The sequence below is a fragment of the Numida meleagris genome, chromosome 5 (genome assembly GCF_002078875.1).
Source record: "Numida meleagris isolate 19003 breed g44 Domestic line chromosome 5, NumMel1.0, whole genome shotgun sequence".
In the NCBI taxonomy this organism is placed as follows: domain Eukaryota; kingdom Metazoa; phylum Chordata; class Aves; order Galliformes; family Numididae; genus Numida; species Numida meleagris.
Window position 1 is genome coordinate 50,322,024 of NC_034413.1, and position 12,267 is coordinate 50,334,290.

Below are 12,267 nucleotides of genomic sequence, written 5' to 3' on the forward strand. Positions count from 1 at the left end.
CCCTTTAAAAGTCTTATGATAATACTTGAAATATGAAAATACCGGACTCGCAAGGGGGAGGGGAAAACATGGTCTCCGCTTCTATAAAAGTGCCTGGGACTGGCTGGCAGAGCCGCAGCGCTAGCGGAAGGATGCGGGGAAAACAAACCCTCGGCCGGCGCGGAGCAGAGCCCCGGGACGGGCAGCGGCCACGGAGAGCCGGGCGCGGGGGTGCCCGAGCGGGGCCACAGCTCCGTGCCCGCTGCTCTCGGCCGGGGATGGAGCCGCGGCCGTGAGGGCACACGGATGGGCTGTGTCCTGTGCCGGCGGGGCACCGCGGTGTCTGTGCTCGGAGCTCGGCTTTTACCCGTTTTATACACGCATTTGTTTTAATTGCGAGCAACATGATATGCATCTGCATATGCTTGCAATTAAAATCTTCATTGCTCGGATATTAGCGGGATTGTCATTTTGTTGCACTAATGACCGGTGGTCTCGGAGGCTTTCCCAGGTTTCCCACCCTGCTCTTCTTACCCCTTCCACCCTTCATCCTAATTCCAACGCTAGACATGTTTTCAAACGACTCTTCTATATCTGGGCGCTTTTTTAATTGAATTCTTAAACGAGAATAACAATGGGAGCAACACAGAATTCCTTGAGCAGAGCGCTGAGATTCAAAACAAACCAATGGCATCCAAAGGCTGCTCGCAGGAGAACGCCCCGGTACCCTGCAGCAGGGGACGGGGTGGCTGCGGCGGGCAGGGCCGGGCCAGCCCCGGGCTTGGAGCCCGCTGCCACATCCCGAGCTGCGGCCGAGCCGGTTTGGTCCGCTGAGAAGGAAATCAGTCCTTACGGTGATATGGATATAAATATATATAGAGAGAAATTGAGATACAGATATATGTATGTGCATACATGTATCTCTCTCTATATGTTGTATAGATGACATTTTTGAGAACTCACACCAGAGCCCGGCTGTCCCTCCGCCTCTCCCACTTTCCTCCTCGCTCCCGAGTACGAACCAAACCCTATCTGACCGCATCCTCGCGGGAGGCAGCTCGAGTCCTTTCCAGACCGCGCGGGGTGGCAGACAGTCTGCTTCCTGCGGAGACAAGCCGAGCCCCCGTGTCTCACCCAGAGACGCGATATCCCCATAAAACAGCAGACTGCAAGGCCAAGGGCTGGAGCTGCCCGGCAGGCAGCGGCCGGAGCCCGGAGAGCTGCAGGGCGGCTCCGCGCTGTGCGGCCGCTGCGGGAACCCCGGCCCCTGACCTCGGCCCTTCCCGAAGGGATCCCCCGGTCCGAGAGGACCCCGCTTCGGGCCGAATCCCAGTTCCCGAACGTCGTCAGTTTCACGGCTTCGATTTTAAAAGTGGAGCCCAGTTAACAGGTAGGGTTAATTTTCCGTGTTATTGTGCTCTTAATCATAGTTTTAATCTCGGTTTTATTTCTACGCCGAGATCAGAGACACTGCCCCGCTTGACGTTTTCCTAATCAAATTCATCTTTCTGTCTAATGGGAAATTGGGGTGAATTCTGCAGTAATTTCATTGCCCTGGAAGAAATGTTGAAACGATTGCTCTCCCCTAGAGCACACGGACCACACAAGAGTCGCTGGAGGATATTACTGACCGCTGCCCTTAATTTTTATTGTTTGAGTTATGTCTGCCAATTGCATCTCCCTCTTATTAACTTATTTGTTTTCTGCCTTTTTTCTCCCCACGAGCCGAGGTGACCGCTTCTTTTCATAATCGCTTTTTGCGAAAGAGCTGATCCGATCGTCGGCTCTGGGAAGACAGAAGGAACATTCTGTGCTTAAAGACCGTATTTTTTTCTCGCAATAAACACGAGGAACGTCTGTGAGTTCCCTGTTACCGGAAAGGTGACACTTCAAACTAACTTTTACGAGGTTAGAGAAAACAGAGCTTGCAATTAATGCTCATCTGTAATTGCTAATTAATGCTGAGAGAAATATGGAAAGCAAAATCCCGAGGAGCTGGAGGGCAGCGAGCTTTGCGCTGAGGTCCGCAGGGAAAGCACCGCGCACCGCCCGGTGCGGGCACGGCTCTGCGCAGCACACGGTCGCCCCGGGCTCGTGGTTGGCAGCCGCAGCCGCTCCCGCGGTGTCCGCCGCCGGTGTCTGTACAGGAAATGTCACCGGGCGGCCCGGGGCTCTGCTTTCACACGCTCCTTTCCGCTCTCTCTCTTTTTCTTTCTTTTTTTTTTTTTCTTTTCTTTTTAACAGGCAACCGGCTCGGCCTCACCCTCCTCGCTGACCACCCCGCAATCCCTCCCGCGCGTTCCCACAGCGGAAGGACGCGGGAAGCTCCGCGCGTGAGCGCGCAGCTCCGGCTCAGCTGAGCCTGGCAAGCGCCGGGAGCCGTCTATGCCAGCCCTTGTCCAGGAGATGGCAGGATTGCCTCAGCCATGCCGGGCCGGCCCTGCAAGCGCAGCGCTGCGCCACCGAGCATCCGCAGCCCGGTCTGCCGAGGTCCGCATTATCCGCCGCACGGATGCCCGCGTGTCCGGCGGGCCGTGGGGCTTTGCTCGGAGCTCCGCCGGCCGCGGGCAGGGTGCGATGGGCAGCGGGGCCGGGCCGAGCGTGGTCCGGAGGCTGGCACCGGGCTCCCAGTGGTTTCAGGCCGGGAGCACACGGAGCCCTCACCGGCTCCGGTACCGTCACCGAGAGGCCGGCGTTCGGCTCTGCCCCGCCCGCAGCAATCCCCCGCATCCCGGCGGCTGTTTTCTTAACGCGTCTGCACGTTGTTAAAAAGGGAAAAGGCGGCTCCACTGCAGCTGGTCCCGATTTGCCGGCCTGCTCGGGCTTCCTTCTGTCCCGCGAGGGGAGTTTCAGCCTCGGCCTCCGAAATCCCGGAGCCGCGGAGCTCGAGGCTGAGGCCACAGGAAGGCGCAGCCCCGCGGGCCCGAGCGGTGCGGAGCTCGCTCCCGCAGCATCGCTGGGGCCGAGGTATGCTGCGGGGGGAGGTGCCGGGAGCCCGAAAAAGAAGAATCTGGAGAATTTTTCTCATGCAAAGAAAACAAGGCTGCAGCATCAGAGAGAGCTCCTCCAGGCACGATGTGCCCCCAACTCCCTATTTTCCCAGAACCGAACAAAAAACATCGCTAGCTACAAAACCTCAAGTGTTCCGAATTGCGGTTTTTCTGTGGGTCCGATTCAGGGGGGAAATATGCCCTCTCAAAGTCCGTGAGTGTGCGAGCGGAAGAGAAAGGGGAAGGAAGAGGGCGGAGGAGGCGGGAGATGGCTCCCCGGTGGCTGCCGCCGGGCGCGAAGCCTACGGGGGCCCCGTCCGGGCGGGCAGCGGGGCTCCACCGGAGCCGGAGCAGCCTCGGTAAGGCGAACAAAGGCTCTGGGGCCGGCCCCGGGCAGGCAGAGACGCTAGCCGGGGCGCGGGCGAGAGGCCGCTCTCCCCAGCAGCATTTCTTCCTCGCAAAAGCCTTCCCAGCGAAAAGGCCCTCTCGGGTACGGCTTTCCCTCGTCCTCCACGTCCCCCACCGTTCTGTCTCTCCTCGCGGAAGTACCGCGGCCCCGAGCAGGTCCCGTGCAGGGTTGCGGCCCCCGAAACGCCCTGCTGCGGAAAGAAGGCCAATTTTGTCCTTTTTTTCCCAGATATATCGAAAAGAAATCGTTTTATTAAAGGTGGTTCAGAAACAGTTTGGCAACGTCGTGAACAGCTGGGAAGCTCAGCCCGTGCTTCCAGCACAACGTAAAAGCAGACTTTGAGACACGAAGGAAAATAAAAATGGTTTATGGAGAAATAGTCTGACTGTATGTCTTACCGCATACACGGGAAATCAAAGTGTTTAGAGCAATAGGATATTATAATAAATAATACTAGATCGAAACACACACCATTTAATAATTACACGAGGCACATGAACAGGGAGGACGTCGCTTCTCTTTCCTAAGAGCTGACTGCCCTGTGTATAGCATAACATGCACGCTAGGTTTAAAATTACAAAAACCCAACCGAGTCCCAGCCTTTCGGCCTGTATAAATTATGGCATCTTTTGAAATGAATCATTTATTGCTTCTGTCATTAACACCCGTTTAGTTTTGCAAACTGAAAGTTAGCGGTGAACTTCGGTTCTCCGACCGGGAAGAGTGGGGTCCGCACTGAGGTACATACGCACCTCGGGGCGGGACGGGACGGGACGGGACGTGATGGGACGAGACGGGACAGCCGGAGGGGACCCCGGGAGCTGCTGCGGGGAGCACTGCGGCTCCTTCGGATCCCACGAAAAGAGCTGGGGCCACGCTCCGTACCCCAGGAAAAACTGGTTGCAAATTACCCGCCAGTAAAACAAAATAGTAATAATAAAAAAATAACGATCCCACTGCAAACAATTCCCTTCCGGAGCCGCTGCTTCCGAAATCCGCGGAGCCCTGTGCGGACTCCGGGAGCGATTCCGGGAATGTGGGTTTTGATAGCGGTGACTGCGGGAATGCCGCTTTCTCGCGTTTTCCAACGAATACAACAAATCAAAACTGACACTTTTGGGCACCGGCTGATGTCCGGAGATAAAAATTACAGGTCCCCTCCCCAAAGAGTTAAGCGTTTAAGAAAGTTATAAATGGAACCGTTCAACACATTTAAATTCGTTTATACTGGCCTAGAGGGAAGGATAGAAAATATAATTAATATTAATTTTTAAAAAAAGGAAGAAACAGAACGATAAAGTCAAGGTTGGTCGGCACTCCCTTCGACCGAGAGAAAAAAGCCGACTTTCACGGAAATAGAAAACAATTCACAAAACTTCGTCACCGCTGGAAGGAGAAGAAAAAAAAATTAAATATATTTTCAAGTCTTTCCAAAAGTCTGTAGCTGGTCGTAAATCGAGTTTATATATCCATCACTGTCCGCAAGTAATCGATCAAGAAACGTTGTCTTTCAGTTTGGAGACTATTTTCTTATCCTTCACCCTCCTGTTCTGAAACCAAATGGTGACCTGGCGTTCGGACAGGTTCGTGGCCGCGGATATCCTTCGCCTCTTGTCCTTGTTAATGAACTTGTTAATGGCGTATTCGTTCTCGAGTTCCTTAAGCTGGAGCTTGGTGTAGGGCACTCTCTTCTTCCTCCCGCGCCGGTAGACACACATCTCGGGCTGGTTTAGTGCAACGTCCCCTATGGAAAAGACACGACGTGAAAAATTAGAATTTTATGACAGGCGCTTAAAGAGCGGCTGATACTCGTCGGGCATTGCTTTTCACAGGCAGATAAATAACAGGGGCTTGTTTACAGTTTGTTATTATTTACACTGCCCCATTAGCCGCGCGTTGGGCAGCCCCGCTCCTGACGGACTGTCATCACTGTGAGCGGCGCGGCGGGGCTGGCAGCGCGCACAGACGGCCCTTTGCTGCACGCTGCCCGCTTTGTTTGCATGTGGTTAGCGCCGGCGTGCCCCGCTGCTCGCGGCCTCTTAAGTGCTCTGGGACCGGGTCAGCGGGCTGCCGGGGAGCGGAGGAGCCTCCGAGCCACCGTCCCGCAAACGGAAATACAGACCGAGGCGCCACGGGAGAAGCAGAAGGAGCCCGGGGCCCCGCCGCCCCGGTGCCCCGCGGGGTGCGACTTCCTGGGGCGGCCGGGGAAGAGAGAGCCCCCCGATCCTCGGGCCGCTCCGGGGCAGGGCGGGGGGCGGCCGGCGGAGGGCGCGGGGGGCGCGGCTCGGAGCGGTTCTCGCCCTCGCGTACCTGGAAAGGACGATTTCCAGAAGTGCGAGCTCTGTGTCTGATCTTTGGCACAGTACACCTGGCCGTTCCAGCCATTAGCCAGAGTCCAGGACTGATAGCCCTCCATGGATATGTATGTTTCGTGTCTCGGTTCCCCAGAGCCAAACGTTGAGACCATGTCTATGTACCCAGGAACGTGCTGGTAGGGGTTTGTATAGCCCTGGTAGAAGGACACTTCCTTCGCCCTGGAGGAGACTTCATTGGCGGGGACACTCGTGCTGGTCAGACTGGAGACGTCCATGTACTTTTCCACGGGAAAGCCGCCAATGGAGGCATGTGGGGGAGACTTCAGGGCGTTCTGCTGGATCCCAACCCCGTGGGACATCCTGCAGCTATAGTATCCGTTGCCAAAGTGATACCCATAGCCGAGCGCGGGGGCGGCGGGCGGCGCGCCGGAGCCCGGGCAGTCCTTGGCCGGGGGGTCGGGCCGCGCCGCCGCCCCCGAGCGCTCCCCTCCGCCGGCGTAGGAGAACCCCGAGGCGGCGGCGGCGGCCGCGCGGCCCGTATGCGCCGCGCCGAAAACGGGCGAGGAGAGAAAGTTACGGCACTGCCCGGGGGTGCCACCGCCGCCGCCGCCGCCGCTGCTGTCGCCGCGCAGTCCGTCCATCTCCCAGCTCGCTTCTTTGCTCATGGCCTTGCACATCGCGGGCGGCGGCGCGGTCCCCGGCCGGGCATGGCGCAAAATTGTTATTTGCCTCCAACAGGTTGGATCCTGGCGGTACGTTTATAAAAAGCAAGTCCGGGTCGAGGGAGGGGGGAAGCGGGGGTGGGGGCGGCCGGCTCCAGATTAGTTTGCCTCAGCCCGGGGGGCTGCTCATAGGCTGCCGCCGGAGCATGTGACCCTCCCGCCGCCTCGCAGCCCCCCGGCTCGCACCGACGGGGCCCCCCCGACGCCGCGCTCCCGCCTCCGGGCCGGCCTCGCCCCCGCCGCTTTCATCCCCCCGCCCGCCTGCCCGCGGCTTCAAAAGGGCCTTCGGACCTTCGATTCTCCGCTGGCCCTTTTGAAGCCGCGGGCAACGCGTCTGAGTCCGGCTTCCCCGATGTTCCCATCTCCCGCCTTTCTTCCCCCCAAATTATCTCATTTCCTCAAATACCTTTGCTATGATCTAACGGAGCTAGGGGTCTGCTCGAGCTCCGTTGGTAGCCGGGACTTTCGAATTTGCTTCTCTCGTAAACGTTGGCTGCAGAAGTACACGCATTTCTGTATATTGTATACATTGCGTCGTCCGGGAAAAGAGAGAAAACAAGCGAAGAGAAAACAACCTATTTGTATTCCCTCAAACTTTCCCCATAGTCTCCTTGTTATGTGCACTTTTAATAGCTAACCCGAACGGACGGCCTTTTCGTTTTCCTAGTCCTTCAAAACAAGGAACTTACGGGAATGACAAAGTTTAACGGCAACGTGGAGAAAATTGTCAAATTGGTTTTTAATCTCCAAACCTGCGCCGTAGCATCTCGTCACTTTACTTACTCCCATCTCTTTATGTATCTTCTTCTCGTTAAGTGCCCTAACCTCCTTAGTTACCCTCATCTCTGTATGTATTCACATCTCTTTAGGTACACTCATCTTTTTTGCTACTCTCATTTTTTTAAAATGTATTTTCATCTCTTTATTCACTTCAGCGTCAAAAAAAAAAAAAAAAAAAATCCTTTCTGAGGGCGGAGAAGTTCCCCCGGATTCCTCGCGGGCGCTGCCCTCGATCCGCCGGGTGAGCGCAGCCGCTCCGGCCCCTGCGTGCCCCGAAGCGCGGCGTGAAACCGCCGTGCCCCGGCCGAGAAGAGCCCTCCAGGCTGAACAGAAACCCTCGCCCAGCGGCTTTTCGGACGGAGCCCCGTTTTATCGCGTAAATTGAAGCCCGTCTGTTTGCAGAGTCAGCCGCGGAAACAATCGCATAACCATTAACCCGGCAAAGCGGGCGCCGCCGGACCGCAGTCCATGCGCCTCGGAGCGCGACCGTGATGAAGGCCCCGTGTGACCCGGGGACACGCCGCAGCTCTTTCCGCCGCGGACCACGGGCCCGACCACCTCGCAGCGCCCTGACTTTCCCTAGGGGCCGGGCGGGGCGCGGCGCACTGAGGCGGGTGGCAGAGGCCCAGGGCAGCGCGCAGCCTCCGCCCCGCGCAGCGCCCGCGCAGATCCGCCAGGTGGCGCCGCCGCGCCTGTCGCTGCTCGCCGCGGGCACTGCGCGGGGCTCCGCGCTCCCAGCGCCCCGCGCTGCCCCGCTCTGCGCTGCCTCGGGGCGGGGCGCGGAGATGTTGCGCGGCCGCGGAGCCCTGCAGCACAAGGGGCAGTCAGCGCCCGCGCTGTCCTTCTGGCCGTGGGAGCGGCTGGCTCGCTGCGAGCCGCGTTCCAATTAAATGGAGTGACCTTATGTTTTCTCCCAGGCCAAGATTTAATAAAAGTGTACTGAACATATTCTTTGATGCCTGGAGTAATAACTTTCAAGGTAAAAATAAAAAGTTTGGCCCCAGGCCTGAGCAGCTCTTTAAACTCATAGGAACAACTGAGTAAACTTCGCCTATTTCACCGCGCTCTGCAGCTTCCTCCTTGTTTGCCCGTTAATATCGGTGTAAAGCAGGAGGCTCCTTAGGTTGCGCTGTTTTTTTGGGGGGAAGAAAATAGAGAAAGGGAAACATCGTTGTGGTAAATGCGCCTAGTGTGCTGGGAATGCAAATCTCAGATGAGCGGTTTGTTGGTGGGTTCCTGGCATAAGTCACTGACTGCGCGGGAGCATGGTTTTGTTGCTCACGTTCTTAGCGAAAGATTATTAGGACACGTTGTTTCCCCTGCATATGAACGTAGCTATAATTGAAGGCGCGCTGCGCGTAAACGAGGGCACCGGAATTATTTAAAAGGTCCAAAATGAAACGAACTCCCACCAGGACCGCGCACGGCCGCCCCCGCCCGTTCCCTCCCTCCGGGCCCGCTCCGCTGCCGCTCGGCCCGCACTGCAGCCTGTCCCCGCGTGGTGCCGCGCTCGGGGCGCAGCCGGCGTCCATCGGAGCTCGGCGGCCCCGCGGCGGTACCCCCGAAGGCCGGGGCGGATGCTCGCCCCGTCACCGCGTTTAAGAAAACAGACGAGGGCGCCAAACGACAGCAATAAACCCGCCGCACGCTTCCGCTCCGCCTCCCGCTTCCCCTCCGCCGGGCCGTGCGGGCGGCTGCGGGGTTCCGGCTCGCGGTACCGGCGGTACATCCGTCCCTCTCCCCCCGCTGCGCGCAGCCCCGTCCCGCCGCAGCGCCCCGGTGTCCACCCGGCCCTGTGCCCGCCGCAGCGGCCCGCGGGCGAGGAAAAGTCGCTATTGACTTTAGTCTGGTTTTGGGGCTGTAAAACACAGGACACCACAGTGCAGGCGAAATTCACATTTCAAAGGGCTGACATGAAACGGTCATTAATGGAAGGGTGGATTTTGCAAACAACGCCTAGAATGTTTCCTAAATATTTCATGGAATGTTTAGGGAGACTTTCACACGTTATTAAAAAAAAAAATTCTGACAAGTATCCCATTTTCGAGCTATGAATCATGCGCAAGAGCACCAGAACTTAGGAGATGTGTGTGATCGACATTAGCGGGAGTAGCTCTGCTCGCAAAAAATCCGACCCGCGTTGGGCCATCAAACCCTCGGGTTCTCGGGGTCTAACCACGAGCTGATGCGGGGGGGGGAGGTGGTGGAAATCACGGCGAAGATAAAGGCCGGGCAGCTATCGGGGAGCGCTCCGGAGATGCTAGTGACAAAGGATCTATCTTCGTTTAAATGGTCGCCGTCAGCGTCATTATTACGGGCAAAGTTAGCGCTGAAGGGCCACTTCCCGAGCGCCGCGGGTGCGGAGCGTGGCAGCTCGTAGCCCCGCAGCGGCACGGAACGGAGCGATGAGCTCACGGAGCCACAGGTAACGCGGGGAGGTCGGGGGGGGGTCAGCCCCGGTTGGGGACAATGCCCGCGCCTCGGTTATTCTGTTATTTGTCATAATAATATTCTTAAATGGGCGGTGGGGAGGGAAGAAGGGCTGGAGAGAGGAACTCGCTGCCTGCACGGCTGCGTTTCGCACCCTTCGAGCTCTTTTCCCCACTCTCAGAGCGAGCGTTGTCCCACAGGGCAGCTTCGTCGGTAAACAGGGTTACGGGAAGTAGAAAGAATATCGTACGTAAGGACGCAACGAAGAGATCTATTAGAAATCGGGGAGGCTAATTACTATTTCAATTTGCGGGAGGCTGCTGGAGGTGCGCCCGAAACGCGGTGTGCCGGGAGCAGCGGGCTCGTCGAGTCCCAGTGCAGGGCTTGGGGTGTGAGGGGTGCGTGGGGGTGCCGGAGAAATTCCGGCATGAAAGTACGAATGCGGTCGGAAAAATGGGAGGGAAAAGTACCGAGGTGTCAGCGGCGGAGATGCTCGCCCCGCCGCTCTTCTGCCGGCGGCTCCGCGCGTCGCGATCTAATCCGCCTCCGAGCTAATAATAAAGAAAAACATTATCTAACATTTAGCGTGTGGTTCTGTCCGAGGACAAATGAGAAAGAAGCTGCATCATTAGGACCTAAAAGGCAACAAAACAAAAATCAGAGCATAATGATGCACCTAAATGAAGGGGGAAATGTTGCACAGCTCATTTTATTAATCAGACTGTCAATTTCACCCCAGAGGCCAAACCCCAGAGCAATTCAAGCAGGATCTGATCAAGCTGAGGACGAGAGCTTTGCTCCTCACTTCTTGTCTCTCTTTCTTTCCACCTGGATATATTTGTCTGCTCAGAAGCCGCCTTCATTATCCACTGACAGGAGCTTGTATTTATTTGCTTATAAACCTGTTACAATAAATGATTATTCGAACAGCGTCATTCGTACCTTAATGACGAGCGCTACTTTTTGATGAATGACATTTCGGGCTAGAAAGGATGTATGGGTCATTTTGACCAGTCATTCCCTCGCTTTGGCATCCCACAGTTTTTACGCCTCCCTCAAAAAGAGATAATAATATTTAGAGACACTCTCCGGGCTGAATGTGAATTAGCCCCTGCCGCAGCTCATCATTAGTACAGGACCAGCCCTGCAACTTTGACATTTTTTATAAAGCTGAGATGATGGAAAGAATAAGAAAAGAGATGATCCTGATGGAGAGAGGGCTGCACAGCCCTACGGCTGGCAAAAGGCTCTCGAATTTGTCAGACTCAGCTGGAAATGCGGTGCTGGAGGCCCTCGAAAATTCGCAGCACAGTGGTCGCCTCAGCCCGAGACTAACTTCCTCCTCCCTGCACGGCGCGATAGGGGACATCTCTGCCAAAGGCAAATTCGAAATAGACACTTTGTTCAACCTGCAGCATCCGAGCAGCGAAAGCACCGTCTCGTCCGAAATCCCGCCGTCGGAAAGCAGGAAGAAAATCAGCCTTTATCCCGAAGTGGCTCAAGAGGCAGAGATGAACAGCGATGTGGAGGTGGGCTGCTCGGCGCTGCGCTCCCCGGCCAGCCTGCCTTCCTCCCAGCTCAAGGAGAACAGCACCAAAGGTAACTCGCCGCTCTCGCCTCCAGCGAGCCCCGCGCTTCACCGCCCGCGTTTCCAGAGCCCGGCGACGCCGCCGCCACTGCCAAAGTTGCTGCCCTCTGCCCACGGTTCTCTCTCTTCCGCGGAGGCAGAGCCGGGGCTGTAAAATATTATGGGGCTCGCCGCGCTGTCCCCATAGCCGGGACGCGGCTCGGCCGCGCGTGTGCGTGCCCAAAGCCATCTCCGTGCGGGGATGAGGCCGGGATGGATGTGGGCACCGTCACCCGCCCACCCACTCACCCGGAGCTAGGGAAACCCTTCTCCTTATTTTTGCCTCGAGCTCCTGGGGCTCTGCGTGTCTCTCGAGCTGTATATATATATATGTATGTGGATGTGTAGCTACACATACATATATTAAATTAGTGAGACAGAGAGAAGTGTGAGGAAACCGTCCTTATTTGTCTGCGTTTGCCCGTCTCTGTGTACACGCAGCGTGCCATACCGTGGCCATTTAAGAGTAATTGGGCATTGTTCACTGTTCCTGTTTATAGCAGAGGCTCTGAGGCAGCCCCGTCTGTCTCCGCTTTGCGGGGCGCGGTGATGGACGGTGGTTGTTATCATCGTTGTAATTGGGGAGGGGGAGCCAGGTGAGCGCGGATCTCCTAGGGGCACGGTGCATGCCTTTTTCGTCAAATGTGCCAAAGAAAGCAAGGCAGCCTCGACGGAACGCGCGAGAAAAATCTCCCTTCTGGCTGCTAGGCTTTGCTTCGCCCCAAACGGGTCCGAGCCCTTCCCGAGGCTTGGTGGCTGCAGGTACCGCACCGCCCGATTTGCTCAAAAGAAAAAAAAAAAAAAAAAAAAAAAAAAGAAAGAAAGAAAGAAAGAAAGGAAAAAAAACACCACCACCCCAACCTCAACCGTATCGATCCCATTAACAGCCGCGATTTGTAACGCTGACAGCTCGCGGCGGGGCAGGGCGGCCGGCTTGGGGGCAGCCCCGCCGGCCGCTCTCAGCCCGCTGCTCGCCCCGCAGGCTTCGCGGAGAGCAGCCCGGCGCCCAGCACCC

The 12,267-nt window shown here is 56.9% G+C and overlaps 1 protein-coding gene across 1 annotated transcript; it reads right to left on the bottom strand.

The window, feature by feature from the left end:
- On the bottom strand, positions 2,231–6,439 carry HOXD13 (homeobox D13). Its single transcript, XM_021400621.1, has 2 exons — positions 5,689–6,439; positions 2,231–5,122 (listed from the first exon to the last, which is right to left on the bottom strand). Exons 1-2 carry the CDS (start codon positions 6,368–6,370, stop codon positions 4,872–4,874), a joined length of 933 nt encoding a protein of 310 aa, XP_021256296.1. The 5' UTR covers positions 6,371–6,439; the 3' UTR covers positions 2,231–4,871.

What these genes read in the sequence shown, in the direction of transcription:
- HOXD13 (XM_021400621.1), bottom strand. Translation starts at nt 6,370, where the DNA reads ATGTGCAAGGCCATGAGCAAAGAAGCGAGCTGGGAGATGGACGGACTG. An exon ending in CTGGAAATCGTCCTTTCCAG is followed by an intron (nt 5,123 to 5,688) that starts GTACGCGAGGGC and finishes TCTTTTCCATAG; the next exon opens with GGGACGTTGCACTAAACCAG.